Source organism: Pelmatolapia mariae, linkage group LG17 (assembly GCF_036321145.2).
Source record: "Pelmatolapia mariae isolate MD_Pm_ZW linkage group LG17, Pm_UMD_F_2, whole genome shotgun sequence".
Lineage (NCBI taxonomy): Eukaryota > Metazoa > Chordata > Actinopteri > Cichliformes > Cichlidae > Pelmatolapia > Pelmatolapia mariae.
The window spans coordinates 19,903,945-19,930,227 of NC_086242.1; the positions used below are offsets into that span (position 1 = coordinate 19,903,945).

Consider the following 26,283-nt stretch of genomic DNA (forward strand, 5'->3'; position numbering starts at 1 on the left):
AAGTTTTTAAACCAGAAATATCTTCATAACAAATACAGCTATTAATTAAACACAGTTATTAATAGATTAAATATTCCGATTTCGCCTGTGCTTTTTCGTGTTTCAACCTGTGCCAACCTATTTAAAAAAAACAAAAACAAAACCCCAAAACAAACAAAAAACAAAAAAAGAGCTATAATTTGGGTTACTGTCCCTTTAAGAACTCAGCGGCTGGCTGCCGGAAGTCGGTCCGTCGTGTTTTCTCCCTCCGGCAGGTGTTTTAGCCTGGAAGCTTCAGCTGAGCTTCTGATTTCTGTTTGGTTTCTCTGCTAAAATCTTTTTCTCTTTAATTATATTTGTAAGAAACACTACTGTTAGTTGTTCCACTTCGAAAATAGAAAGCTAACTTTCTCGTTAAAGTAGGGCGTGTAACCGATAAGTCGTGATGGCTCAGGAGATAAACGGTGAGTTTATATATGTATTTTTTTTTTTTAAGTACCGCTTAAATATATTCCCATGTACCAAACTGACACTTCAGCCCGGTGTTTGATATTATTTTAGAGTGTTGTTCTGCTTTGTTTAATTTGAGAACACTTAGTTCTCACATTTAGGTGTATAATTTCAATTTAAGGGGGGTCTGATGGCGCTTTGTTTTGGTTCCGCTCTCCTCATGACTCTCTTCATGGCAAATTAAGAGAGTGGTTCTCGGGCAGTTCATTTAAACAGAGCTGAGAGCAGAGAGAGGATGAGTACAGGCTAGCCTGAGGTCAGCCAGTGCCAGGGGAGAGTCAGGAGGTTTGAAATGAGGCGGCACAAGGGGTGTTACCTGAGAGGTGTACCAAGCTGGGCTCTCTGCTTCAGGCTCCAGGAGGCGAGTTTTACACGTCATGTGACTCTTTCTGCACAACATGATCCCTATAAGTGCCACCTATTCCAAGGAATGGTATTTTTATTTAACTAGCATATTTTATTATATGTAACTTCAAGGTGCTTAATACAGAAAATAACAAACCTAAATGCTGTGTAGTTTTACAATGCAAGCAAAATACAGCAAAATAAACCATAAAAAGGAGTTTAGGCTGTATTAGGTTATATTTTCTGCTCTGAGGCACTGTTACGAAGGAGAAATGAAAGTCTAGGCAAAATGAGAGCTTTTACTTTGTTATTAAACATGTTCTGATCAACTTGAAGTAGCAGTGTCGTTTTCTTACAGCAGCAGAAACTATCTAACAAACACTGACGTGACTCTGTCCTCCTGTCCTGCAGCACGGGCCGTCCCTCAGCATGGACTCTGAAAATGACATCTTGATGAAGGAGTCCATCAACATGATGATTGACATGATCGTGCTGTGTGCCACTTTGGCACTCTCTCTCTTCTTCTGGATCCTCTCCCTCACGATGAGCACGTTCTATGGTGAGCTGCCCGCCTGGGAATGTTTTCACTTTAAGGTTCTTTTTTCCTTAAAACTGCCTTTAAACGGGAAGTTAATCCATTAAATCATGTGCCCCTCCATGTGCCCTAAATAGCTTTCACACTAACTTTGATTTTTTTCTCCTGAAGTGGGTTAAAAGCTGAACAGACCTCAGTACCATTTTTCACAGTCGTACATGGACAGAGGCCGTGGCAATGAGGACACGAGGCATATGTTGAAAGACAAACTTGACAGTTGACAGGAAGAAACTCAGTTCCTTGTATGTGTGCACATACTTGGTGAATAAAAATGAGTCAGGGTCCCTGGTCTTTCTTTTGAGCAACATGATGAGTAAAGTTTGGGTTTCATGCTGTTACTCAAAGGTTTGAGATTGAGCATTTGTTTGTGCTTCAAGCATCAGATTTTCACAAATGACGAGACATGTTACAGCATTTCCACCAAGATCTCCTCTACTTCTCCTTTTTCCTCCCTTCTTCTGCCTTCTTCTTCTCCTTCTTATACTCCTTCCTCCTCCTTCTCCTCCATCTTCATCATCCTTTGTCCAATATCCTCCATCTCTCCTAAGCTGTCCCTCAGATCAATTCTAATCTTCTCCTCCTGCTCACTCCCAGTGAAAATCTGAAGACCCCCACCTTGGCCTCCGGTCTTTCTGTCAGTACCACCGTCCCCACACAAAAAATCACAGCGGGTCTCACTACCATCTTGTAAATCTTCTGCACTCGTCTCCACCCGCTGCACCCTGCCACATTTAAATTATTTCAACAGCTTACATTAATTGCACTTGTGTGACCAACCGATCGAAGCACATCAGCTCATTTCTCCCTCTCCGGTTTTGTTTTGAAATCATCATCGTCAGATAGAAGATTTCCCTTCTACAGCTGTCCCCACTGAAATCAGTCCCTGCATGGTTTTAAATTAAGACACAGTTACTGGATTGTTACACTTTCTGAGTGACCTGACACTGTTGTTGGAGTTGATCACCTCCAAAGCCCATAATGAGCCAGAAAAAGCCAGAATAATACGCAGCAGCTGTAGTTTAATCAGTTATATTTAAAAACAGTGCATCTCATTTCTTTTTAATATTTAAAATAAAAACTTTTTCACTCTGTGATCAATTTAAAAATAAAAACGGATCTTTACGAGCTTCAGTAAATCCTTCAAACGATCAGTCGGGTGGAGAGGTGCTAATGGTAGTCTTGGTGTGTGTGTTTGTTTTCAGGCACGCTGCAGCCTGTGTCGCCGTGGCGTTGGTTGTTCTCCATCTTGGTACCCCTCACGGTGACGATGCGAGCGTTGAAGAGACGCAGTCTGGACCGATCGGGAGCGCTGGCCGGTGAGTATTTGTCATCACCTTTACCCACCTGCGTGATGTCAGAGGAAGTTGTTTGGGCTTCCTGGCTCGCTGCTTAGCCATTATTAAGTAATTTCGAGTGAACATTAGAAGAGTTGTGATGTTTGGTGTGAGCTCCAGCAGGTGGTCTTCACCGTGTCTACATGCGTTAAGTTGCTGGATTGTGATTGGCTAATAAAGTGGTGGTTGAGCGTGGGGTTTTTTGTTTTTTTTAAAAGGGGAATTTTCTATGACCTTTTAAAATAAAGAGGATTCTCCAATACTTACATTTTTTCCAAGAAGAGGCACATTTTAAGAAATCCAAAACATTTTTCCAGTTTCAGATTACACGCCAAGCTCTTCAGGCTGCTGCTTTTGCCTGTTTTCTTGGTATTATATGATGTAATCGATGCATTTAAAACCAAAGACTGTAACGCATTCCCAGCACTTGCACCAGAAAACAACTAGACCTCTTACTACGAGTATGCAGATGACGCACAGATCTCGTCATGTGACCCATTAAACTGAAGTTATGGTGGTCACAGAAGACCCGTTCTCATATGCTCGAGTTAAAGAGCAGAAAACAGGATTCCTGGCCGCAGTCATGGACTTTAAAGATCTAAAACTCATAATCCACATTAATGCTGTCACAAAATCGCCCCATGAACGGACTCAATTCTCACATTAGACACCTTTTAATTCCTGAATCGGCACTTTAAAAATGTAAACCAGAGCCAGAATTCAATAAAGTGGTGAAAATATGTGTAACAGATAAGCAGAGGGAACTTTTCCACACGTCTCACGTTGCTGTTTTTAGTTTGAAATATTCAGCTTACTGCTGATATCTTCCATTTGATGTTTATTTTGTAGAATTTGCTTACAGTGATGTGAAAAAGCATTTGCTCCCGTCATTCATTCAGGATTTTCTGGTATAGAGCAGATTTCATGGTTCCATTAATTATAGCAAGTCATCCTAAAGCAGCCTCAAACCATCACACCACAACCACTACGTTTGACAGTTGGTATGATATTATTTTTATGAAATGCTGCGTTAGTGTTAGTCAGTCTACAGAATACTTTCAACAAACTCTCGGGGATCATCCAGATTTTTTTTTTTTTCGCAAATATGAGACGAGCCTTTGTGTTCTTTTAGCTCAGCACTGCTTTTCTCCTTGAACTCTACTGTTGCCATTTTTTGCCCAGTCTCTTTCTTATTGTTGAATCACGAACTGTGACCTTGCAGTTCTTTAGATGTTGCTCTGGGTTCTTTGATGGGTCGTTGATGACCTCTTGGAGTAATTTTGGTTAGCCAATCTCTCCTGGGAAGAATCACCGAGGTTCACTAGAGTCCCAAAGCCTTAGAAATGTCTTTGTAACCCTTTCCAGACTGATGGAAATCAATGACTTTGTTTCTCAGCTGTTTCTTTAGATTCTGGCATGATGTCTTGGTTCTATTTGAGATATTTCTTCATTCAGCAGGTCTGGCAGTGAAACTGAACTCGGTAGTTAATCACAAATAATTCATGAGTTACTTTTTGACATGGGCCAGGTACGTTTGGTTGACTGTTTCCCTTAATAAATGAAAAAATAATTTAAAAAGTAGATATTGAACTTGTTCAGGTTATCTTTCTCTAATATTAAAATTTGTTTGATCCGAAACATTTAAATGTAACTAATGTGCCAAAAAACTAAGAAATCAGGAAGGGGACAGTTACTTTTTCACAGCGCTGTAAGTTTTCACGTGTGAAGTGACAGTCATTAAATTGAAGTTTTCCTTGAGAGTTTTGATTTTTGTTTTTTATGGATTTAACATCCACAAGACCTCAATTCTGAAAACTGAGTCACGAGGCTGCTGCCTGAAGTCGAGGCAATTATGAAAAGAACTGATACTGATCTGATTTATTACATTGCTGAATGATGCCTCTGTGACGGTCAGGCGATCTACAGTATATGAAGAAGGGAGGTGATTTTTCTGCCTTCCAGGAAACGCAAAATGAAACAATCTTTATGGGGTGTTTTTTTGGTAAAGCTTGACTTCTTCAGCTGGGTTTGTTCTTTTTAAACATTTGGCAACCTGAGAAAATAGAAAAGTACAGAACGGCACGCTCTGAATGACTGGTGAGCTTGCGCTAACATGCGTTTCTGTGCCCTCAGCCCTCCTGGTGGGGTTTGTGTTGACGATGGCAAACTACAGCTTCTTCTCCACTCTGCTGGCCTTCTTCATCACCTCCTCCAGACTGACCCGCTGGGGAGGAGCGCAGAAGAAGAAGATCGATGCTGAGTACAAAGAAGGTGAGAGACGTAAAGGCCTCACAGGTGCTGCAGAGACTGGTGGAAGCTCTGTGACACAGTGAGGAGGCGGAGCCACAGAGAGAATGAGAGATGAAAACACTTTTGATGTCTTACTCAAACTAGCGGCACAAAGCATCCGACCATTAGCTTGTGGGTGAAGTAAAGCGTCCATCAGCAGCTCCAATGACTGAAACGGAGCTGAAGCTGTGCATGCACTTGTGTTTGTAAGAAACCTGACAAATTTAAAGCTGATAACAAACTTTGCTGCCATCGTCAACAATTCTAACAGACACACCTGTAACATGCACAGGTGTGTCTAAGCGAGGGAACAGCATTTTGTTGTTTTGTCGTTTTTTGTTTGTTTGTTTTTTTTTAGTTTATTTAACAAAAAAATGAATATGTGCGTAATTACTGTTTTTATTAAAAAAAACAATAACTAAAAAATTCTAACTAAATGATGCATTCTCATAAACTTACAATCAGCTCTGCGTTTTATCATCTGAGAAGGGATCCCCTTTCCCCAAACTGAAACAAAGAGGTAACAGACATCACAGTCATCTTAATAAAATATCATCTTCTTCCTCCTCACCTCAAGCCTCGTCTCCTGAACTGAAGTCAGGGCTCTAACACACGAAAACATACGTAAAATAGCTAATTTATGTCCGATATTGTCACAATTACTTATCGTCAACAGATTAGACATGAGATGGATAAACAACAACAACAACAGCAGCTAACATAAGTTTTCCAGCCTCTCCCAGAGTAAATACAGGCGTACGCTTCTTACCCGGCATTCACAGCTGAGGTAAACAGTGAAGTGACGTATTTCACTGTCGGGGGGAAGGGTCACTTTGCTATCAGAGTACACTGATAGCAAATCAGAAAGTGTGTTCACAAACAACAGTAGAAACGTGCACTCCGGTCACAGCTTTTATGGAGTACAGTCTAACTTTAATACTCGGATCTCTTGTAGCTGGCCAAAATGCGTTTGTCCAGCAGCCACCATAGCTAGGATCTCTATTTAATTGGGAGGGGTTAGGAAATAGACCTCTGTTGACCATAATCTGTAATCTGCTGGCATCTAGTGGTGAAAATGTAACTTTAAATTTAATTATTTTGCATATTAAGTTTATTCATCTGAAATTTAAATCAACTAATAACATATTTTACATTATTATACTAAATATGTTTATTTATTACTTTTTCAATGGGCCAATGTGACGAGTTTGTTTTTTAAATGATCTGTGGCTGAGAGAAAAAAAAACTAAGCATCTGATTAGTGACTCCCCTTGACCCACCGCCTTTTACCTGGGCTGCTTAAACAGTTGTCTTGGAACAGTTTGAATTAAATGTGAATTACTTGTTTTTAGGAGGTCAGAGGAATTGGGTTCAGGTTTTCTGCAATGGAGGTGTTCCCACTGAGCTGGCGCTGCTCTACATGATCGAGGTAAACTGAGAAGCACAGGAAATAAGCTGCTCTGTGTGAGTGTAATGTTAGTAAAGTTGTTCATTTCCTGCTCGTGCTTCAGGTGGGTCCAGGTGAGATCCCTATCGATTTCAATAAGCAGTACTCTGCCTCCTGGATGTGCCTCTCCCTACTGGGCGCGCTCGCATGCAGCACCGGGGACACCTGGGCATCTGAGGTGGGGCCAGTCCTCAGCCGATCAAAGCCGAGACTCATAACCACTTGGAAGGAAGTCCCTACAGGTGAGGAGCCAGTAAGAGGGTGGGATAATGATGTGAATGTTCCACTTTGTGTTAAAGAGGGGAAAAGTCCCACAGCACAGTTCAGATGAGACTGGGGTTTTTTTAAAGTTGTGAAGCTCAGGACTGCTGAGAGTTGACTCTTTTCCATGAAGCCAAACACACAGATTAGATTTTCACAACCGTTTCATCAGGACGAGGAGGCGTGATTGTGAGCTTCATTAATAATGTGACTTGTCACATTGATTTATCTGAAGAGAGTCCACAGATGAACACTTCTTTTCATGCTGTGTGGCATCTCATTAAAAGGCTGTAGGTACAGAAGATCAGCAGTAAAGAAAAAAAAATCCTTACATTCAGTTGACCTAATCACGCGTCCTTTTGCGCTGAAAATCATTTTTAGATAAGTCGCCTCATTTTTCTGGGTTTTTTTTCCCTGCAGGAACAAACGGAGGCGTTACTCCCATAGGATTGGTTGCCAGCTTCCTCGGTGGGGCAGCAGTGGGTGTGGCTTACTTTGTGACGCAGTTGCTAACAGTCGGCGACCTCCACCTGGCCGACCCCCAGTGGCCGATCGTCGTGTACGGCGGCGTGGCCGGCCTGCTCGGGTCCATGCTGGACTCTTTCCTGGGGGCGCACATGCAGTACTCAGGTGGGTTTGAGCCAGATCTCATGTGAATGTCGTTAAGTGTTTGCATACGTAGAGAAACTTCCTGATCTGCCACACAGCCTCTATGATTCTGTCTCGCAAACCCAGATGTGTCAGACAGATTCAGATGTCGCGTTCAGACTTTGAACCTTTAAAATGTTGTTTGACATCATTTACTGACTGAATCTCAGTCCGGGCTCACATTTCAATATGAAATGTAATCAGATTACAACCAGCCTGTATCTGCAGCCTCTTTTAAAAATGCCCTTAAAATCCATTTAGTTCCGTTTCAGAGTCTTAAAGTCGTTTCAGCCTCATCTTCACTCAATTGTTCCAATAATCTCCAAGATCCAGCTGCAACAGATGTTTTTCCATCAGTGTGATCAGTTACATGATCAATGATTGATCAGTGTCTGAAGCTTTACACAGATCAGTTTGATTTAAACACCAATTCTCAGCAACGTACAGCAAATGTTTGCAGTCTGACTGAGTTACAGAGATGAGATTAAAGTTTAGTGTGAGCTGATTATAAATCAGATGTAATGGATGTAAGGAGTTTTTCCTTTCCGCTGTTGCCAAAGTGCCTGCTCATATGGTGTCGTCTGATTGTTGGGTTTTTACCTTACAATGTGAAGCTCCTCGAGATGATTTGCTGCTGTAAAAAATAAGATTGAACCGAATCTGCTGCTGAAGCTTGACATTCATACAGAGATCAGAGGAAGCAGGAGAACAGTGAGTGGCTTCCTTTTAGAGTATTAAACATCCCCAGTTAGAGTGAAGTTCTGCAGTTTCTTTCCATATAAAAGTGAAGTTGAACCATTGAACTCAGCGGCCCTCAGAGATCAAGCAGCTTTTACTCCAGTGAATGTCGTTGGTTTCAGGAGAAAATCCCAGCTCACGGAGTTCAAACTTATTTCACTAAAAATTAAACAGAATTAAAACACAGCTTCAGAGGGGCTCTCCTAAACCTCAGTCCCTGTTTAGCTTGACTGAAACAAGTAAACCGCATCTGCAGACTAATAAACTCTTTTTTTACATTTTTTAAACTTTTTGGTAACGTTTTCTGCAGCTGGGATTTCCTTTCGTGCAATGACACACAGAGATTTTCTGACTTTTCTCCTGTGTCCCCTCAGGCTTTGACGCGAGCATCGGGAAGGTGGTGAGCTACAGCTCCGCCACCACCCAGTGGATCTGCGGGAAACCCATCTTAGACAACAACGCAGTCAACCTGTTCTCCTCTGTCCTCATCGCGCTCATCCTGCCGGGGCTGGCCTGGGGTGCGTGGCCTCGATAGACTGACACTAAAAACTGTCTGCCTGTTTTATGACCTGCTGGCTGCCTGAATTAGCGTTACTCAAACATTGACTAAACATCTGAGACCAACATCTTTTTTTTTAAAACAAAACAAAACAAAAAAAAGACAGGTTTTAATAACTGAGTCACACCTGCACCATCAGCTCAAAGCCTCTGTGTTTTTAAACATGACATGTTCAGGAGGCCATGGATGTATTAAACTTCACTGCAAACCCCTCAGTCTGGATTTGACTGATTTGTTTTAGATGAGATGACGTTACGCCATTTAGTGAAAAAACAAATAAAATAAAATCAGGAAATGAAACTGGTGTAATTTTGGTCTAAACAAAGAAAACTAGCAGCAGGGTGGAAGGTTGGTGACGGTGTAGTTAACATAAAAGGATGATGAGCTGCCTGCAGAGCTGTGGTTAGATGAATATGAACACAGCAGCAGAGGGAAGATGGAGCATTAAGGTTAAACTGCTCTCAAAAGTTCAGGTTGAGGATCCGTGGTGGGCGGAGACATGAGGGTACATCTGAGGAGGCAAGGTCGGTCATTAATATGCAGCCGTGTAAAAGTTCAGTCGAAGAAGAAAAAATGTGGAGTCATCCACGGATCGTTTTCAGAGGTATTACTGTTTTTATTTCAGTGTCTGAGAGAGAAGGCACTAAACCAAACCGGGAGAGTGACATTGACTATGAACAGGAGAGAGAGAGAGACGTCAAGGTTAAATTAATATATATAAAGTTTACAGAACAGCAGGTGCGCATGCACGCACACACACACACACACACACAGCTTATTATCTACACGAGTCCTGATTGGTCACACGGAGCTCGCTGCAGAGCGCCCTGTTTCACAGCAGGATATGTTAATGTCCAGCAACAAAACAAAAACCCTCAGAAACTCAAAGAGCCGACATTAAGTCCTTCCTCCTACAGATACATGTTCGATTATTTCTGCAGCTGTTTTCTGTAAGTAAAAAACAAAAACACTGTATCCCACTCTGCCATCATCGAGACCTCTAAATTAACTCAAAATACAAGCTTATTCAAAGTTTACTAAACAATAACAATTTGACCTTTTTTTCCCCTCTGAAAATATATGATAGACTCGCCAACAGTGGAGGAAAGTGTACTGTAGCAAAGCTATAATTACTTTAACTCAAAATTTGACATTTCTCAGACTTTTCAGACCCAAAAAAACCCCAAGAAGCCCCAAAATTTGATGATTAAAGAGCTCAATAGTTTGATGTAAAGTCTGGAAAACAGTTTTAAGTTGTTTGAAAATAAAATGAAATAATGAGAAAAGTAAAACATTCTGAGAGCACAATTTCAGAGGAAAATAATGGAGAAAAATCAAAGTGCTAAGAGTGAGTCAACTTAGTGTTTCACATGAGGAAAAAATCTCAGTATTTTTTTGATATATGAATAATGAAAGATTGACAAGAATAAGTAAAAATACTCAAATTCATGTTAATTTAACATTAATTATTACATTGTCAAAATTTGGAGGTTGAAAAAATTGTTCATTTTAATTTGACTAAGTAAAGCTGAAATTGCAGGAACGTAAATACATAATAATTTAAAGGATTACAATTAAGAATAAGTCATGAATTTAAGTTAAATTCAACATTTACAGGAAAAAAAATCAAAATTTAGGTTTTAAAAATGAAGAATTGTAATTCTGAATTCTTCAGTTGAGACGTTGTCACATCAACTGTCACTTGTTCCCTGCGATGAGTTTTATCATAAATATATATATACCCAAATATTCTAAATTGTTTACATTTTAAACAGCTGCAATTTTACTACAGCTTTACTGCTGAAATAATATTTTCTTGTACTATTTAAGGTGAAGTCTGCTTTGAAAGCCATCACGCATAAATCCATAATGACGGTTTCTGTTATGAATGGCGGTTTATTTTGAAAAATCATCCTAAATAAAAAGGAAGATGTGTCCCGTTAACTAGCAGGAAAATGAAGCGAACCTGGAAGCGCAGCACGACCTGCAGTTCCTCGAACCTCCACTTTAGGTGCCACAGACGTCTCCACAGCAGAAAACAAAAGGGGTTATTTTTCCTCAGTTTCTGTGATTCTGTTTACAACGTTCTTCCTCTTAAAACAATGACTTTATTCTACGGTTCAACTTCACCCTTGAAATACAACTTTTATCAGATATTTTCTCATATTTCTAACACCTATTTTTGATATTTTTCTCGCTTTGAGGCTTCAAAACCCACATGCATCTCTCCAGAGATCACATGTAACTGATGACCAAACAGTCTGTAGTGTTATTTTTTAGAAACATGTCAGTTTTCTGACACACTGGAGCGTTGCATGTTTCAGAACCCAAAGAAGTCCAGATCAGTAATGACCACCGGCACCAAAATCACAGTCTTCAGTCTTTTTTTGTGATGATTGAAAACAGTTTTTCTCTCTCACACAAAAAACATTCACACAAAAGAAGGGGGAGGGGCAAGAGCCAGGGTGGGGCGGGGCTTCAGCTCAGACTCTGCTGTGATTGGAGGACGGCCCCGGTCACAGCTGGTCTTTGTAGTAGCCAAGCTTGGCGAGGGACATTTCCCTGCGGAGCTGCATCACCTCCCAGAACATCTGCTCTGCTGCAAACACAGAGGGAGGCAGGAAGTTTAATCACACTGATATCGAGCCACCACAAGAATCCACTGGCGCGTTTCTTACCGTCTTGCTGTTTGACCAGCCCTTGGTGGATGTAGCGGATATAGGTGAAGAAGTTGCACACCGCTGTGATCTGAAGGAGAGAGGACACTGCTGAAAACACCAGTCAACAGTTTCTGAGCTTCAGGTGAAGTCATGCAAAGCTACTCTGCAAAGAGTTAAGGAATAAATACGTTAAGTCCATATGTTTAACGTCAGGACAGGATTACATGCTGAACTATAAGCTTAGTGATTTTGCTAAAACTTAGGTTTCTGTTCATTTGAACGATTTAAAGTATTCAGATTTATGTTCTAATTTCTCATTTACATAAAAAAAAAAATCAAGGAGGGAGGTTTCTAACTACAGCTCCTGTGACATTCACTTGAGGCTCCAAGTTAAAACTTTGAAAAATAAATAAACACATTTAGAGAAAACAGTTTGTGTCTATGTGGATAGTTTCATCCTTAATAACAAGTGTAAGACTTAAAGTTAGAGGCATGGCTGCTTTAATCAGAAAACTCTTCATGCAGAGGGACTGCTCATGTAGAAGTGCAGTAACGTGCACTGAATCACCTCCAGAGTTGTTTTCTTACTTTTACAGCGATGGTGGAAGAAGCTGGCAGGATTGTTTTAGTGCTCACTGAGCTTTGGAGTAATTTAGAAAATGTTCTGGCTCAGGAAAGATGGACCGGACATAAAGGGGAGGTAAAGTGTTCAGGTGTGAGTGGATGGCTGGGTGTTACACTCACTCTGTATCTACAGTAGGGAGACACGTAGTAATAGCTGGACGAATCTCCAAACTTGATTCTGTGCTTGCAGGTTTTGGTCTGACCGCTCAGGGCACATTTTCTACCAGATGGACATAAAAAACAAAAACAAACAAACAAAAAAAAAAAAACATGAGTTAGCTGTTATTTTAACAGGAAGAAACAAAAAAACTCCTACAAAGCAGAAACTACACAGGAGCAAAACTAACACGGCTTGAGGCAGCGAAGGAGGAGAAGAGGACGACAGGATGAAGGTTTGCATCATCAGGATGGCTTTGACATCCTGAACAGAAGCTTAGAAGGAGGGAATAAGTTAGCAGGAGGGTTTGGAAGAGCCGGATGGAGGTGGGGAGCAACTGAGGAGAGGCTAAAGAAGGGGAAAGAAGCTAATGGGGGAGAGAGTCAGACTTACGTGACGAGCTCAGACCTGCGCCCACTAGAGGAGGAAATCGGAAGATGGAGATGTGATGATGATGAAGGAGTGAAAGCTTAATGCAGGGGAGAAAGTGTGTGCGTGTGTTTGAGTTCAAGTGTGTGCACGTGCTCACTTTGGTCCTCCGCACTCCACCGCTGATGCTTTGACCACAGGCAGCGGCTGGAAGCCGACCGGCTCCACACTCAGCGTGTTCTGCTCCACGGCCTCCAAGATGGCCGAACCCAGCTGGGGGAGAGGAGAGGAGAGGAGGGCGTTAACGGACGCAGGAGGTATCAGAATCTTTCTGATTCATGTCAACATGTGTCTCCAGGGGACTCAGAGCGGCCCCGGCTTTTCCCTGGGATTTTCTAAACTCTGCACATTTGTCAACTGGACTTTTTTAAAACCATCAAACCAAACGCGTACCGAGACAAACCGGGTGAAGCCTTTTCCAGCTGGCAGAGGGCGAGCACCGGGCACGCCTTGCCAGGTCGCCACCCACTCACGCTCAAATCTTCTTACTGTGAGGCGACAGTGTCCCCAGAAGGCAATGCACGCACCTTTAACGAACTTTTTGCAGCTTTGTCTACAGAAACCTAACATCTTTTAATCATCTGAGCTAAACAGTGACTGAGTTTGTGAGATCACATCAAAAGTTTTAAACATTTTGATCTTCACAACAAAAAAAAATTGAAATGATAATATCAGTGCTGAAATCTCAGATCGGTGCATGTTTGCATGTCTTTCTACTCCTAATAAAGCGCTTTTAAGAGTTCGGGAGGTCGTCATGTACCTCGCTCTTGTTGAAGGTCAAGCAGGGGTAGATGTCCTCACGGTAAATTCTCTCCAGAAAGCTGCAGCTTCGGTCGAGCGTCGGCTCCTCCTTCCATGCCTTGAAGTCGCTGAACAGCTGACCGTCCACCTGCAAGTCAGAAACTACGTGCAGTCTCATCATCGACTGTTAAAGAAAAAGCTCTGGGAGTGTGAGCACTCCTCCTCCTGCAGCACCTCCTACCTCCCGACACTCGCGTACAATGGGCTGCGTGGCCGACGGGTCGGGCTGCGTCCCCAGCATGGCGGAGGAGGTGCTCTTGTTCCTGCTGTGGCCCTTCCTGAAGGGAGTCTTCACCCCTCCTCCCGCTCCCACAGAGGGAAGCTCACCCACCGGGGAGGTCGGGGAGGAGAGCACGAGAGTCTTCAGGGCCTGAACCTCTGCCTGGAGGACGTCGATCTGAAGAAAGAAACAGAAATCCTCAGAGTAAGCTGGTAAACAGTCTGGTCTGGTGTGGAGTGGTGAGTGCTCACCTTGCCCAGAGCTTCTTTCAGCTGTTTTTCAGCATTTGCCTGTTTGACGTTTGCTTCTCTCACCATTTTGTGAGCCTCCTGGAAAACACACAGACGGTGAATCAGCAGCTAAACGAGCTCAGTGCAACTGAAATATCATAAATAAACTCAAAAACACAGAACAGGAACATAAAGGTAATCTGCATTTACAGACACGCACAAGCACACAGAGTCCCAACACCTCCTGCAAGAGAAAGCCAAGAGTGAACGAGAGCACGGAGGAAGAGGAGTTGGAGCAGCACGTTTTCAGGGCTCGCCGGACAGATTCATTCAGCACAGACACATCGGAGGACGCCAGCTCTGGACCTCACATGTCACAGGAGACACTCGTGGAAACATTCTTAGGTTTTTAGCATTGTGCCTCGATCTGTGGTCGAGTTTGAGCTTTTCAGCAGGGCTATCTGTTGTTAGGCAAAAAGGCTGCACTTCATTTTTAACATAATACAACACAAAAGCTAGACTGAACAAAAATGATAATTTAACTTTATTCTCATCAAATTCAATTATCTGCCCATATTTAGAGGAAACTTGCGATGCCTGATGGGTGACAAAACTAAATGTTTAGAGTTCACCTGAAAGCTTTGTTAAACCCGTCACACCTCTTTCACACCGCCTGTGTCAATCACTCATATTCTTTCTGTCCGGTGCCTCAGGAGGAAGAGGAGGAAAGGAAACAGGAAGTAGAGGACACAGACGTAGGGTAGGTGGACCGACCTGGAAGAGACTGGCGGTGAGCTCCTCCAGCTCCTGGCCGAGCTGATCTCTGACTTTAGACAACCTCTCACACTCCTCATCCTTCAACAGCAGCTCCTTCCACACACACACGCACAGCAACACAATAGAAAGACAACCAAATGAACATGTGGAAATGAAAGCATGTCGACAAACGAACAAAGAGATGAAGAAATTAAAATAAGTGAAACATGTTTAATGCAAAAAATCATTTAAAACATGCTTTTAAATAAAACTCTGAAAATTACACGATATCGCTCTAAAGTAATGAACGCTGTGGCGAGATGTAGTGAATACACACACACACACACACACACACATATACACACAGCTCTTGCAAACATAAAGGAACGCAGTAACATTCGTCTTGTTGCATGGCAGTAACGTCCCTCAGTTACTCAGAAAAACCTCAAACCTTCCTCCAGGAACTATTTTCTTTTTTATTTCCAGTCTGAAGAAGCACACAGTAAATTACAGGTCAGCTGAGGCAAGACGTGATCGTTGTTTACATCCTATCGTCACAGTAAACGGGCACTGCCTCCTGCACTGTGGCTAAGATCTGGTAGAAATAAAATAAATCCTAATGAAAGTGCCAAAGCAGACGTCTGTGGATTTTATTGTATGTATTTTTTGAATTACGGTTTCATAATTTCTGAAGACTGCCAATCTTTAAATTATTTCTTCATCTTTTTTCTGTCCTCTCTCATGTTTCTGCTCTTGATGTTATTTCTTTTGTCTCTCCTGACAAAAGCATCCCTGACTTTGGGGTGAACCGTCCCTTCAAAGATTAAACGCGAGAACTTGAGTTAAAGTCATGATTAGGTCACTTTCAGGTCAGATTAGTCTGGGGGAAGCTGACGTTGCGATGCCTTCTGCGTGATGAAGACGTGACCCTAAGCAAGCGCACCCTACCCTCTGAGCCTTGGCGAGCTCCTCCTTCAGCCTCTCATATCCTTTCTCTCGGACCTCCATCACCGACGGGCTGCGCAGCCGTGACAGGCTGTCGCTCAGAGCACCACACTCCTCCCCATCCTCTCCAGACATGAACTCGGCTGACTCTGCCTCCAGGCCCGGCACGCTGTGCGGGGAAACAGCACGGGTGAGTTACGGATTACGGCTGATCGATTGGGTGCAGGCGTCTGTGTTTTTCTTACCTTCCATTGTGGTTGTGCCGCGGTGCCGAGTACACCGGCTGAGTGGGCAGCTGATCTGCTCGCAGTGAGGTGGGGAGGCCCGGAGGAGGCGCTCCCAGAGAGTGGGTGCGATATAGAGAAGTGGGCGGGGTGGTGTGACGGACAGCCGGGCGCTGATCCGATTGGTTCTGCAGGGCAAACACAAGCAGTCAGGGTGACACAAATTCCAGAACAGTGGGTTTATGATATTTCATCTTCACGCACAAACACACAATGAACTTTTTCACACAGGACACAAAAAAAATCCTCGACAGCGAAGGTTTGTTTGTTTTTTTTAAATCATGCACAAGAGAAGACTCGGAGGCTGCGCAGATTTCTAAAAGCAAACACGTTATTATACCCAAAATTCAAGCGATGAACTACGAGAGTGGACCTCCTGAAACATGAAGCATGCAGGGAGCTAACGGGAACGGCTGGAGCTCCGACCTTACCTGAAGGTCAGGTGTGGTGGGCGAGGCCAGATTCACCTCGTGGAACCCCTCCAGAGTCTCTGCATTGTTCTGACCGCTGCTGCAGGCCATAGCAACTGCTCTCAGACATCATACACTCTGAACACACACACACACACACACACACACACACACACACACACACACACACACACACACACACAGAGCCGTGAGTCATGTGAAAGCTGCAGCAGTCTCGCTTCAGTCCAGACTGCAGATGGAGAATTGGTGACTAACAGCAGGGGGGACCCAAAAACAGGCTTCAAAAGATGTTTGTTGGTGAATTAGCAGCCGTCAGCGCTCTACTCGCTGCAAGTTTGCAATTAAAAAGTTTCTCGTTAACACAGACAAATACAAGTCCTTTAAATGGATCCTTTATGTCCAGTTTATGCGAAGCTTGTAAGAGGCAGTGGTGGTCTGAAATTCAGCTGATTCTGTTTGCGCTCCTGCAAACAGGTTCACGACTACACCCCCACAAAATAAAATACCATCTACCTGCAAAAAAAAAAAAAAGTGTAACAGTCTGGCACTCTGTTTGCTGCCCCAGCTGGACATAGAGAGTACTGCGACATGCATAATTCAAATCACCACCTCAGAATTAAAGAAAACATCAGTGTGTTTTAATCTTGTGATTATTTTTCATGTGAAACCCTGAAACTGTCAAACTCTTGCAGGTGAGTTCAGGTGTTAAATTCAGAGGTGTTAAACTTAAGGCGAGCACAGAGAAGCCTTTTCAGCAGATTAATAAGGAAACAAAATCTGCATGGTGCTCACAGCAGAAACAGCCCTGGACCTTATTAACGGCTGTTTGATGACCTGAATAAATAATAAAATAAAAAAATTATTTGGGTTTTTCTAAACAGGCTAACAAGCTCGGTGAAAGTGTCTGAGATCTCAAATTGTTTTCTGTTCACTGTACCATGGTGCAGCTGTGGATGGAGAAATCTGGAGGTTCAGTGGAGGCCCAAGGACAGGCAGTCAGTAAAACTCAGGTGAAGGAGTGACTCAGCACACGCCAACAGGAAAAGACTGTCCTGTACCTGAAAAACAGGGAAAGAGGCACAGAGACAGGTTAGTTTTACTTTCTGCTGTGAGTGAGTTTAAAATATTTGTCTTGGTAACCGATCCTAAAGATCATCAGGCTTAGAAGTCACTCTGTCTTTTAAATATCCACTAAACGCCTTTATTTTTAATGGTATTTTTAAAATCCTTAAATGAACCCCCACTACTCCTCAAAGAAAAAAAAACTGGAGGTAGCAAGAGCTCAGGCACTTTTTGCAGTCCAAGACCTGCCTGAGCCAGCAGCAGCTCCAGGTGAGCTAACATTAGCTGGTTTATGGATGCTGACTCGTAACATTTAGAGAGAATGAGGCGATCCCTGCATTTACCGTTTTACTGTCCGGATTCCAAACCTTAAATGAGAGCCGAGCTGAGTGGGCGAAAATTTCAACAGTAATTAATGTCACAGGCGGAAACAGGAGATGTCTTTGCCCCAGACTTCGCCTGTCAGGCTGCTGCTGCTGAACTGCTGATTTCAAGGAGGGTTTGTGTGTTTTTCAGTTTCTTAAGAAACATTACCATCGTCGTTTTATTGATTCCTGCACAGTTTTGTGACAAAGTGGTGGAGCAGTTGTAAAGCTCTCCATTTGTCCCATATGTGTTTACCTTTTTTTTTTTTTTTGCACATTGTACACATTATTCTGTTTCTGTGTATTTGCTATGATTTGCTATTTGTCAAGTAACATGGCTTCACTCACTATCCCGGGTTTGTTTGTGTAAGCGTTCTGTTGCCGGCAAATCAAACATTCTGCAAATTAAGACAAATACTAAGTTATGTTTCTTTATATTTTATTATGTTACAGATTAAGTCATTTGTTCATACTTACTTTGTTTGTCTTTTCAGTTTTCATGAGGGTCAGGTGTCAGCCTAGCATTTCCTCATTTTAAAATCCTGATGTCAAACATGACATCAGCAGGTCAAACCAAGTGGAGGGGTTTCTTTTTCCATCGAGATGCTTCCTTTTGTTTGTGTTAAGGTTTAAAGAGATTTGTTGAATGTTTTTCTTTTTGTTAATATTGCCATTTAGTTGTGTAAATGTGCATATTAGAAGTGTGTAGAGGTTTTGTGTTTTTAAATCATTTGTGTAGAGTTTTATATCCCTCAGTTGAGTGAGTTGTACTGGCTGGGCAATTGGAGGGAAATTGATGGCCCTATTTAAAGCCAGTCTCTACCAGATGTAAGAGAGAGGAGAGGTGAGCTGTGTTACCAGAGCCATGTTATGTTGAGTTTTGTTAATTGAATTGATTTGGGGGGAAGTTTTGTTAAGTTACATTATATTAAGTTCACTATAAATAAATTGCTCACCTTGGAAATCTGAAATGCCTGCCTAGTCTGCTTCCCTACCATCTTCCTTGATGTTCGTGTCTAACTACCCCACAAATGGTGGCAGCAGTGGCTCCAGGCCAGTAGGTAGCAGCAATGCAGAAAGGGGCAAGACCAAAAAAGCACCAAGTGCCAATGGACTCTGCAAGTGAGGAGCCTCCAGTGCTCAATCAGCTAGAGGAAGCAGAGCAAGAGCAAGGTACTGAACTGCATAACCTTGCTGAACTTTCTAACCTCCTGCGTGGTTTTATTGAGACAAAGTGACAGAGAGGCCCGATGGGAACTGGAGAAGCAGCGGCAGGAAGATCGCTGGCGGAAAATTCAGCACCAGTTCACTCAGCTCCAGCAGGAAGTGCAATCAGAACGTCGAGAGCACCAGCTGCTGTTGGAAGGTGCAACAGCTGACACAGAGACGCGTTTAAGGCCTACTGTGGAGCATCCAGCAATGCCTCAGCCACAATATAACGTCATGGAGGCCACTACAGCAACTCAGTCTGCCTCCTTAACAAGACCACCAGTTTGGAAAGGGCCTAAAATGCAGCCTTTTAACGAGGACGAAGACATTGAGCATTACCTAACAACTTTTGAGAGGATTGCAAGCGGATGCCAGTGGCCACACGAGGACTGGGCACTACATCTTGCTCCACTTCTCACTGGTAAGGCACGAGCTGCTTTTGTAGCTCCACTACATTAGGTGTCTCACCATCGCCCAAAGAGTTAAGGACACGCTTGAAAGAACTATATGATAAGTGGATAGTTCCAAAAGAAAAGTCCAAAGATGACATAGGTGATGTCATTGTTTTAGAGCAGTTCCTGAGAGTTCTCAATCCTGAACTGCGCACATGGATAAAGGAGCATAACCCAACCACGTCTAAGCAAGCAGCAGAGCTGGCGGACGCTTTTCTTGCAGCCCGTCGGCCATTAAAGAACTATGCAAGTCCCAAACCATTAGCCCCAGTAATAGCGGGTAGGACGAAGAGTGGGAACAGTCAAAAAACTAGGAATTTCAGGCAGGGCCCCCATAATTCCACTAGTAGTCGGGCTAGGGAAATCAAGCAACGTGGGCCTTTAGTGTGTCACTCTTGTGGTCAAACGGGTCACTTTAGGGCAGATTGTCCAAGTCAGACTGTCAGTAACACATATATGTGCTTTTCTTCAAGGGGTGTCGAAGGTCGGGAAGATGAAGTTGAGTCTTTAGCGCCCTCTTCTCAGCATGAGCGTACCACATGCGTTTTTATTGAGGAAAAGCCATGTGTGGCTCTTCTGGATTCAGGAAGCAGCCGTACCTTGGTTAGGCAGGAATGTCTTCCCAGGGATGCTTCGTTTTGCGGCAAGGTAAAAGTTTGGTGTGTTCACGGTAATGATGTGGATTACCCGATTGCCAACATTAATATTCAGATTGACGGCAAGCTGTATTTACTTTCAGTGGGAGTTCAGTAAACTGCCATATCAGGTTGTGTTGGGTCGTGATCTTCCCATTTTGCGAGATCTGATAGCCAGGGGAGAGGAAATCAACCCAAGTGTTACAGCTGGGTCCATGGTAGCCGTCACCAGGTCAAAACATAAGCATCACGCAGAAGAAGGTTTAGGTTGGAGTGAATTTCCATTCGCTAACAGTGATGTTCCTGATTTTGAAGGATCAAGTCAGGGTCGTATAAGAAAGAGTAGAGCCCAGAGGCGACAGGCTAAGGTGAGAGGGACAAAGTTCACTGAACCAGTTCCAGTGCCACAATGTGACGAATTACCAGTCGTACCTGGTGAAATAGCTCAGCTTCAAAGAGAGGATCCATCTTTAGCTCCCCTGTTTTCAAAAAGTGTCACAAACGCCACAGAGGTCACTGAGAGAGGCAGAGAGCTATTTTTCCTAAAGGGTGACCTATTATATCGCCGCAGTAGGGTGGGAGACCAGTTGGTTGTGCCTAAGAGTTTAAGATCCACAGTACTGCAGTTAGCTCACTCAGTCCCTTGGGCAGGACACCTGGGTCAAGCCAAAACCTTCTCTCGTATGTCAACTAGATTTTACTGGCCACAGCAGTTTACAGACACTGTGGAGTTTTGCAAGTCTTGTCCAGAGTGTCAGTTAACAGCACCAGGAAGGAAAGGTGAGAGGGCTCCCCTGATCCCTATGCCAGTTATAGTCACCCCATTCTCCCGTGTTGCGATGGACATCATAGGCCCATTAGAGAGGAGTAGTGCAGGGCACAGGTATATTTTGGTAGTGTGTGAGTACGCTACAAGATATCCCGAGGCTTTCCCCTTAAGAAAGGTTAAAGCTCGTCAGATTGCCAACTGCTTAATACAGATGTTCTCGAGGGTAGGCATCCCAAAAGAAATCATTACTGATCAAGGGTCCAACTTTACATCTAACTTCATGAGAGAAGTCTATAGATTGCTGGGGATCAAAGGTATCAAGACAACTCCCTACCACCCACAAACAGATGGCCTTGTTGAACGGAAGGGTTTTGTTGTTTGCCTAGTCTGCTTCCCTACCACCTTCCTTGACGTTCGTGTCTAACTACCTCCACAAGTTTTCATTAAACTCCAGGTCTGAACACAGTGTACAGACATCGCTCATGGTTTCAGCATGACAGCACAGGAGCTCAGTGGGACACTCTCTTGGATTTCGAAGCCAGTTTTTCCATCCCTAATTGAGACGTATCCACACAATAACTCACATTTAACTCACAATAACGCCTTTTAATTTAAACTGAAGCTTTTTTAAAACTATTTCCCTTTCTCCACTGAGCATTAGTTGCAGGTTTCACACCAATAAACACACCAAGCTCACTGCGCTGGTAGAAAATAAAGCCAAACTGCCAAAAATACTGATGGCTGCCAGGGAGACATTAGGCTGAAGTACACCTGTGAAGCAAACATAATTTACTCATCCTTAATGTCTGACTGCTCTCTCAGTCCCTGCACTGTCATGACCAGACACATGACCCCACGTCACGGACTGTTATTCCTCAAACGTCTATTTAAATACAGCAATGTGTGTTCACAAGATTTTCAGTAAACTTGATCTCTGACCTTGAGGTCAATGTCCATGAGATTCAGCTCGCCTAAGATTTCTAGTAGACGCTCCTAAACCAATCTTGAGTCATCGCTGCCCGCCCGGGTGATGACAGGACACCATCAGCCTTCAGGCTTTATGAGTAAAAACTGCAGTTCCTCTGACATCCACTTGAGGCCGCCTCCAATGCTGAGTCAGTTCCCATAGACTCCGATGTTAAAGCAGGTGGTACAAATGTGATACCACTTGCTGAAGGCTGTCTAACTGACAGTCCCTGAACTCGACCTCTGGACTCTTTGTGCTGTTGGCACTTTTCAAACTGAATTATCTGACTAATAATGCGGCGTCCTGCATTTTAGCCTTCCTCATCAGGAAGCATTAAAATTACTTGACTGTATGTGTCAATCCTGCACTCCGTCCCTCTGAGCCTGGTCTGATGGCAGTAGCACTGCTGCTTCACTGCTATAAACAGGACATTTTAACCTTGGAGGCTATCTGCAGGCAACCTCAAGTGGCCGTTAGAGGAACTGCAGTTTTTGGCACCAACACGTTGGTCTAAGAAGAGAAGTCCAAACAGGAAACTCATATTTTAAAGCTTGCTAATCTTTAAATCTCTGAGCTAGAAATGGTAGCAAGGACCAACAAGACTTCACACGCCAAGCTCAACAAGCCAAAACACCACCAAAGAAAAACAGCACTGTATTTCAAACATCTTCCGGTTTGACATTAGCTCGTCTTCCATCTGCCAGCACTATGATACAAAGTCCACCTGAACTTGGCGTTTACAAGTAGGGAGCGGGCACGAGGTGGGCCTCTTGCAAGTTTAACCCATGCAGCTCCCTTACCTTCAAATAATGTGGAGTTATGACTGCATTTCCTCCACAAACTGCCCAAAGTTAATGTGCAGCTCATGAAGGCTGGAGTCAAAGTTCAGCAGGCAGGCAGGAAGTTCCCTTTGAAGCTTCATACCCGAGTTACTATATCATTAACCAGCATTACCGTGATGTGCTCTCAAAGTAATTAATTACTTCTTTGTCTCTCTCCTTTGCTTTGCATACCTCAGCAGAGTGGCTGAACAGCACACCGGTCACACCTGCTCCACCTGGTGTGTGTGTGTGTGTTCAGTGGGTGTGTCCTCCTCTGATGAATGTAAACACAAAGAGAGACTTAAGGACAAATAAAGCTGCTGTCACTCCCTCGCTGTATTGTAAGAGCATGCTGAGTGAGTGCTTTGTTTCTCCGTCAGTATCATCATGTCATCTCTTCTTCTGCGCCCGTCATTAGGCCTGATTAGGGGTTTTGTTCCCGCCGCAGTGAGGCATGCTGGGAAACGATCCTCAGCTGTGACGCCGTGTCTCGGACTCTGTTAAAGTTGAGTTGTGTCATTGTTTGGTCCGAGTTTCACTGATGCTGGAATGCAGCTGACAGCAGGCATTAATGTTGCATTCAAGGCCAATCAGACAGACTACAAAAAACTGCTGATGATACCTGATATGAATGAATCTCCTGTTTCCTCTTGTGTGGTTTGTTGAGGAGGTTTGTGGTTTCAAACATGGGGCACGGAAATCAGCAAGTAATGTCAGATTATGATATATCTGTCTGAGGTTAAAGAGCCAAATTCCACAAACCAATCACAACTTCCGACCAACAAAGAGAGTTAAAACTATCAAATACTGTGAAAGATGCTGATTTTAGATAATTTAAGGTATTTTGGTTTAATTATTTATCCCATAAAATATTAATATAAAAGAAAGAAAGACAGCTCACGTCTGACAGTGTGCCGCTAGAAAAACACATCGGCAAAAACTCATCCAGGATGTATGACACATGGTGATGGACATGAACACACACAGGTGAAACCCCACCTTCATTAAAAACAACCTGACTCCTCTTCCCTGCCTGCCTGTCGCCATAGAGACCAGTCCTAGAGAGCTTGGTGTGGTAACCCGACACGTCGTGCAAGGATCTGGTTACTCGGGCCGGCCGATGAAGGCTCATCCTGTGTCTCAGCAGGCAGCGTTTACACGAATCCCAAACAGCTCGACTGACCACAACAATGAAAAGCTCACCATCAAAAGTTTATGGTGACAAATGGGTCAAAATAAAGGTGCCGGGGCTCCGTGGCACTGACCAGCATTTATCATTTAACACAAAGAAGAACAGGTGAACGCCGTCCTTTAATACATCTCCAAAAAATAAGAGCGCCTTGCACAGACAGTCATTGGAGGAATACCTGCTTCACCAAACATACGACAACCAGGCCTGACAGAAACTTCTGTGTGCTTACAGATGTGTACAGGTAATGGTTGTTCCCATAATCAGATGTATCAACTTAATTATCAGGATTTTAAGACCGAGCAGAACAAGCCAGACGTTAAAACCCTTTTGGGGTCTGTTCAATAATAGGATTAAGCCTGGAGATTTCTTATACTTGCAATTTGAAAAATAAATCATTTCCAGCTTTTCTTCAAGAATTTGCCTTTTTTCCTAAAATTGGAAATGTGATATTTTTATTTTCAAAAATTGAACTTTTTTCTAGTGAATTTGCAGGGTTTCGCTTATAAATTTAATTAAGCGGCAAATTTAGATTTATTTTTTTAAATCGTTTCACTTTTTCTGTGTGAATTTGGCAGCTTTTCTTCATAGATTTTTTTTTTTTTTTTTTTTTTTTTATTGCAGATATACTCATTTGGGTTTTTTGGCAAATGTGTCTTGTAAATTTTCCTATTTTGTCCACAAAATTGCAATTTTTTTTCACTTTTTTTCACAATTTTTTCTTTGAAAATTTGCCAGCTTTTCCTGATAAATTTCCTCATCTCTTGCCATAAATGTGGCAGGTGTTTTCTTCTTTATTTGTACTGTTTTTTTTCTCATAAATCTGCCAGGTTTTTATTTTTTTCTGAGCCCTGGGGTTTCCTCTTCTTACCTTCAGTGGTCCTGACACACTGTAGTACTTCAGAGAAACCTGATACCAAGCTCAGTGATATTTGTGCAGCATGTGCACAAATATCACCTGAGTTTACACCTGCAACAGCGTCTCTGCTCATTTACCCGACCTCCAGATCTCCCTGCACCCTGCTTACAGTGTCACCTGTACGCTGGAGGTCACTCTTCCAGGTAAGCTACTCCTGCTCTCAGGTGGTGTCTTGTGGACAACTAGCACTGGATTAGCCGCGGATAGCACGTTACGTGATGTTACCTATTATGCTAATGCATTAATACGTGAGCACCTGCGGGGGGCTTAAGTTAGAGAGCTAAGGGCTGTCACCTGACGCCGTCTGAAAGATGCATAACAGCGGCGTCTTTGCGCGGAGCTTCGGGTTTCGCTGCTACATCGGGCTAAGGATTAGCTGAGCAGCTAACGTTAGCTGTCCAATTACTTGACATTAGTAAGAGGGTGAGTGTGGGCACAGGTGTGTTAAAAACACGGAAATAAAGCACATGACAAGAAGAGAACTACTAAAAAAAAAAACCCAACCAAAAAACCCAAACACATCCGTCCTTCTCATTCAGTAAACATCAGGGAATCGCTTGCAGAGGGAAGCCCTGCTTCCATTATCGGCCACTGCTCTAAGCCTTGCCAGGGCTGGCTAATTTCATTGATTACATAAAACAGATGAATGCACGGATTTATGAAACTGCGGATTCGCTTTAAAACTCAGAAAACTGAGTGAGTGACGGAGTGATGCTGAGGGAGAGGAGAAACGCTGTCCGATAATGGGCGCATCGATGCTTTTTGTATATAGCACGCAAGCTAGCGGTGCTGAGCAAGTTCGCCCAACTCAGCGACTCACGGATTAAAATAAAAACTGTAACGAGGCCTTAAAGGTGGACTCACCGGACCCCCGCGTGCACAGCAGCCCAGTCGGCCAGTCTGCCTCACGGTAACGTGCCGAAACAGCCCGAAAAACAGACAAACAAACGGAGAGACACTCACCGGAGCAGTTGTTGACGCAGAGCGGAGCTCCAACTGACGGTACGTTCACGGTCCGCTGGGAAACCACAGAGCCACCAAGCAGTTCGTCACAGAGCAGACAGTGCAGAGAGCAGGAATTCATTACTCGGCATTAGGCCCATGAACAAATAAAATTACATTAAATTTAATTTAATTGTAAAAAAAAAAAAAAAAAAAAAGAGAGAGAGAGCCAGAGCTCGTGAAAGAGGAAACAAATAAAGACAAATAAGAAGACAAATAAGAAAAATTAATTCAAATTAATATGTAGCTCAAAAAGTCTGGACTTATGAACTAAAAGTTGTAAAATAAAATAATTATAATAATAATTAAATAAATAAAATATTGTGCTTGGACAGAGAGATAATATTCTGAGAGAATAAAAATTCAGATGTATGCAACTAAAGGTACAATATATGAAATATATCATAAAATAAAAATATAGCTCAGTGAGGGGAATAATGCTTTACGATAGTTAAATTGTTGTTAAATTTACGATGTTAAAGTTGTGAAAACACAAAATGAATAATTAAATAAAATAAACACACAGTAATTATTTTTTTAATTAATTTAAAAATGTAGTGGGAGCGAGATAATATTCAGAGACAAAAATCCAAGTTCATTAAGTTTAAGTTGTAATAAACAAAATTGAAAGTTTACTACTACTACTACTAC

General features: G+C 42.8%; 2 protein-coding genes across 7 annotated transcripts; one reads left to right on the top strand and one right to left on the bottom strand.

The window, feature by feature from the left end:
• The first annotated feature begins 237 nt into the window (after positions 1-237).
• Positions 238-8,981, top strand: tmem19 (transmembrane protein 19). Its single transcript, XM_063460781.1, has 8 exons — positions 238-443; positions 1,246-1,393; positions 2,632-2,745; positions 4,897-5,034; positions 6,405-6,481; positions 6,564-6,741; positions 7,181-7,390; positions 8,521-8,981. Exons 2-8 carry the CDS (start codon positions 1,264-1,266, stop codon positions 8,679-8,681), a joined length of 1,008 nt encoding a protein of 335 aa, XP_063316851.1. The 5' UTR covers positions 238-443; positions 1,246-1,263; the 3' UTR covers positions 8,682-8,981.
• A 319-nt stretch (positions 8,982-9,300) lies between these two features.
• On the bottom strand, positions 9,301-25,648 carry rab3ip (RAB3A interacting protein (rabin3)). 6 transcript variants are annotated; one of them, XM_063460771.1, is made up of 14 exons: positions 25,594-25,648; positions 17,180-17,300; positions 16,243-16,359; positions 15,773-15,939; positions 15,531-15,696; positions 14,601-14,696; positions 13,848-13,925; positions 13,558-13,773; positions 13,336-13,464; positions 12,676-12,788; positions 12,540-12,563; positions 12,110-12,209; positions 11,384-11,453; positions 9,301-11,301 (listed from the first exon to the last, which is right to left on the bottom strand). In XM_063460771.1, exons 3-14 carry the CDS (start codon positions 16,330-16,332, stop codon positions 11,222-11,224), a joined length of 1,329 nt encoding a protein of 442 aa, XP_063316841.1. In that variant the 5' UTR covers positions 16,333-16,359; positions 17,180-17,300; positions 25,594-25,648; the 3' UTR covers positions 9,301-11,221. The 6 variants fall into 6 exon arrangements, with proteins under 6 accessions (XP_063316841.1, XP_063316838.1, XP_063316839.1 ...); XM_063460768.1 differs by having other exon boundaries at positions 9,301-11,304; XM_063460769.1 differs by having other exon boundaries at positions 9,301-11,304; positions 25,495-25,601.
• Between the last annotated feature and the right edge of the window lie 635 nt (positions 25,649-26,283).

What these genes read in the sequence shown, in the direction of transcription:
- rab3ip (XM_063460768.1), bottom strand. Translation starts at nt 16,332, where the DNA reads ATGGCCTGCAGCAGCGGTCAGAACAATGCAGAGACTCTGGAGGGGTTC. An exon ending in TTGTACGCGAGTGTCGGGAG is followed by an intron (nt 13,465 to 13,557) that starts GTAGGAGGTGCT and finishes TCTGACTTGCAG; the next exon opens with GTGGACGGTCAGCTGTTCAG. An exon ending in TGACCTTCAACAAGAGCGAG is followed by an intron (nt 12,789 to 13,335) that starts GTACATGACGAC and finishes CCTCTCCCCCAG; the next exon opens with CTGGGTTCGGCCATCTTGGA.
- tmem19 (XM_063460781.1), top strand. Translation starts at nt 1,264, where the DNA reads ATGGACTCTGAAAATGACATCTTGATGAAGGAGTCCATCAACATGATG. An exon ending in CGATGCTGAGTACAAAGAAG is followed by an intron (nt 5,035 to 6,404) that starts GTGAGAGACGTA and finishes ACTTGTTTTTAG; the next exon opens with GAGGTCAGAGGAATTGGGTT. An exon ending in GGCGCACATGCAGTACTCAG is followed by an intron (nt 7,391 to 8,520) that starts GTGGGTTTGAGC and finishes GTGTCCCCTCAG; the next exon opens with GCTTTGACGCGAGCATCGGG.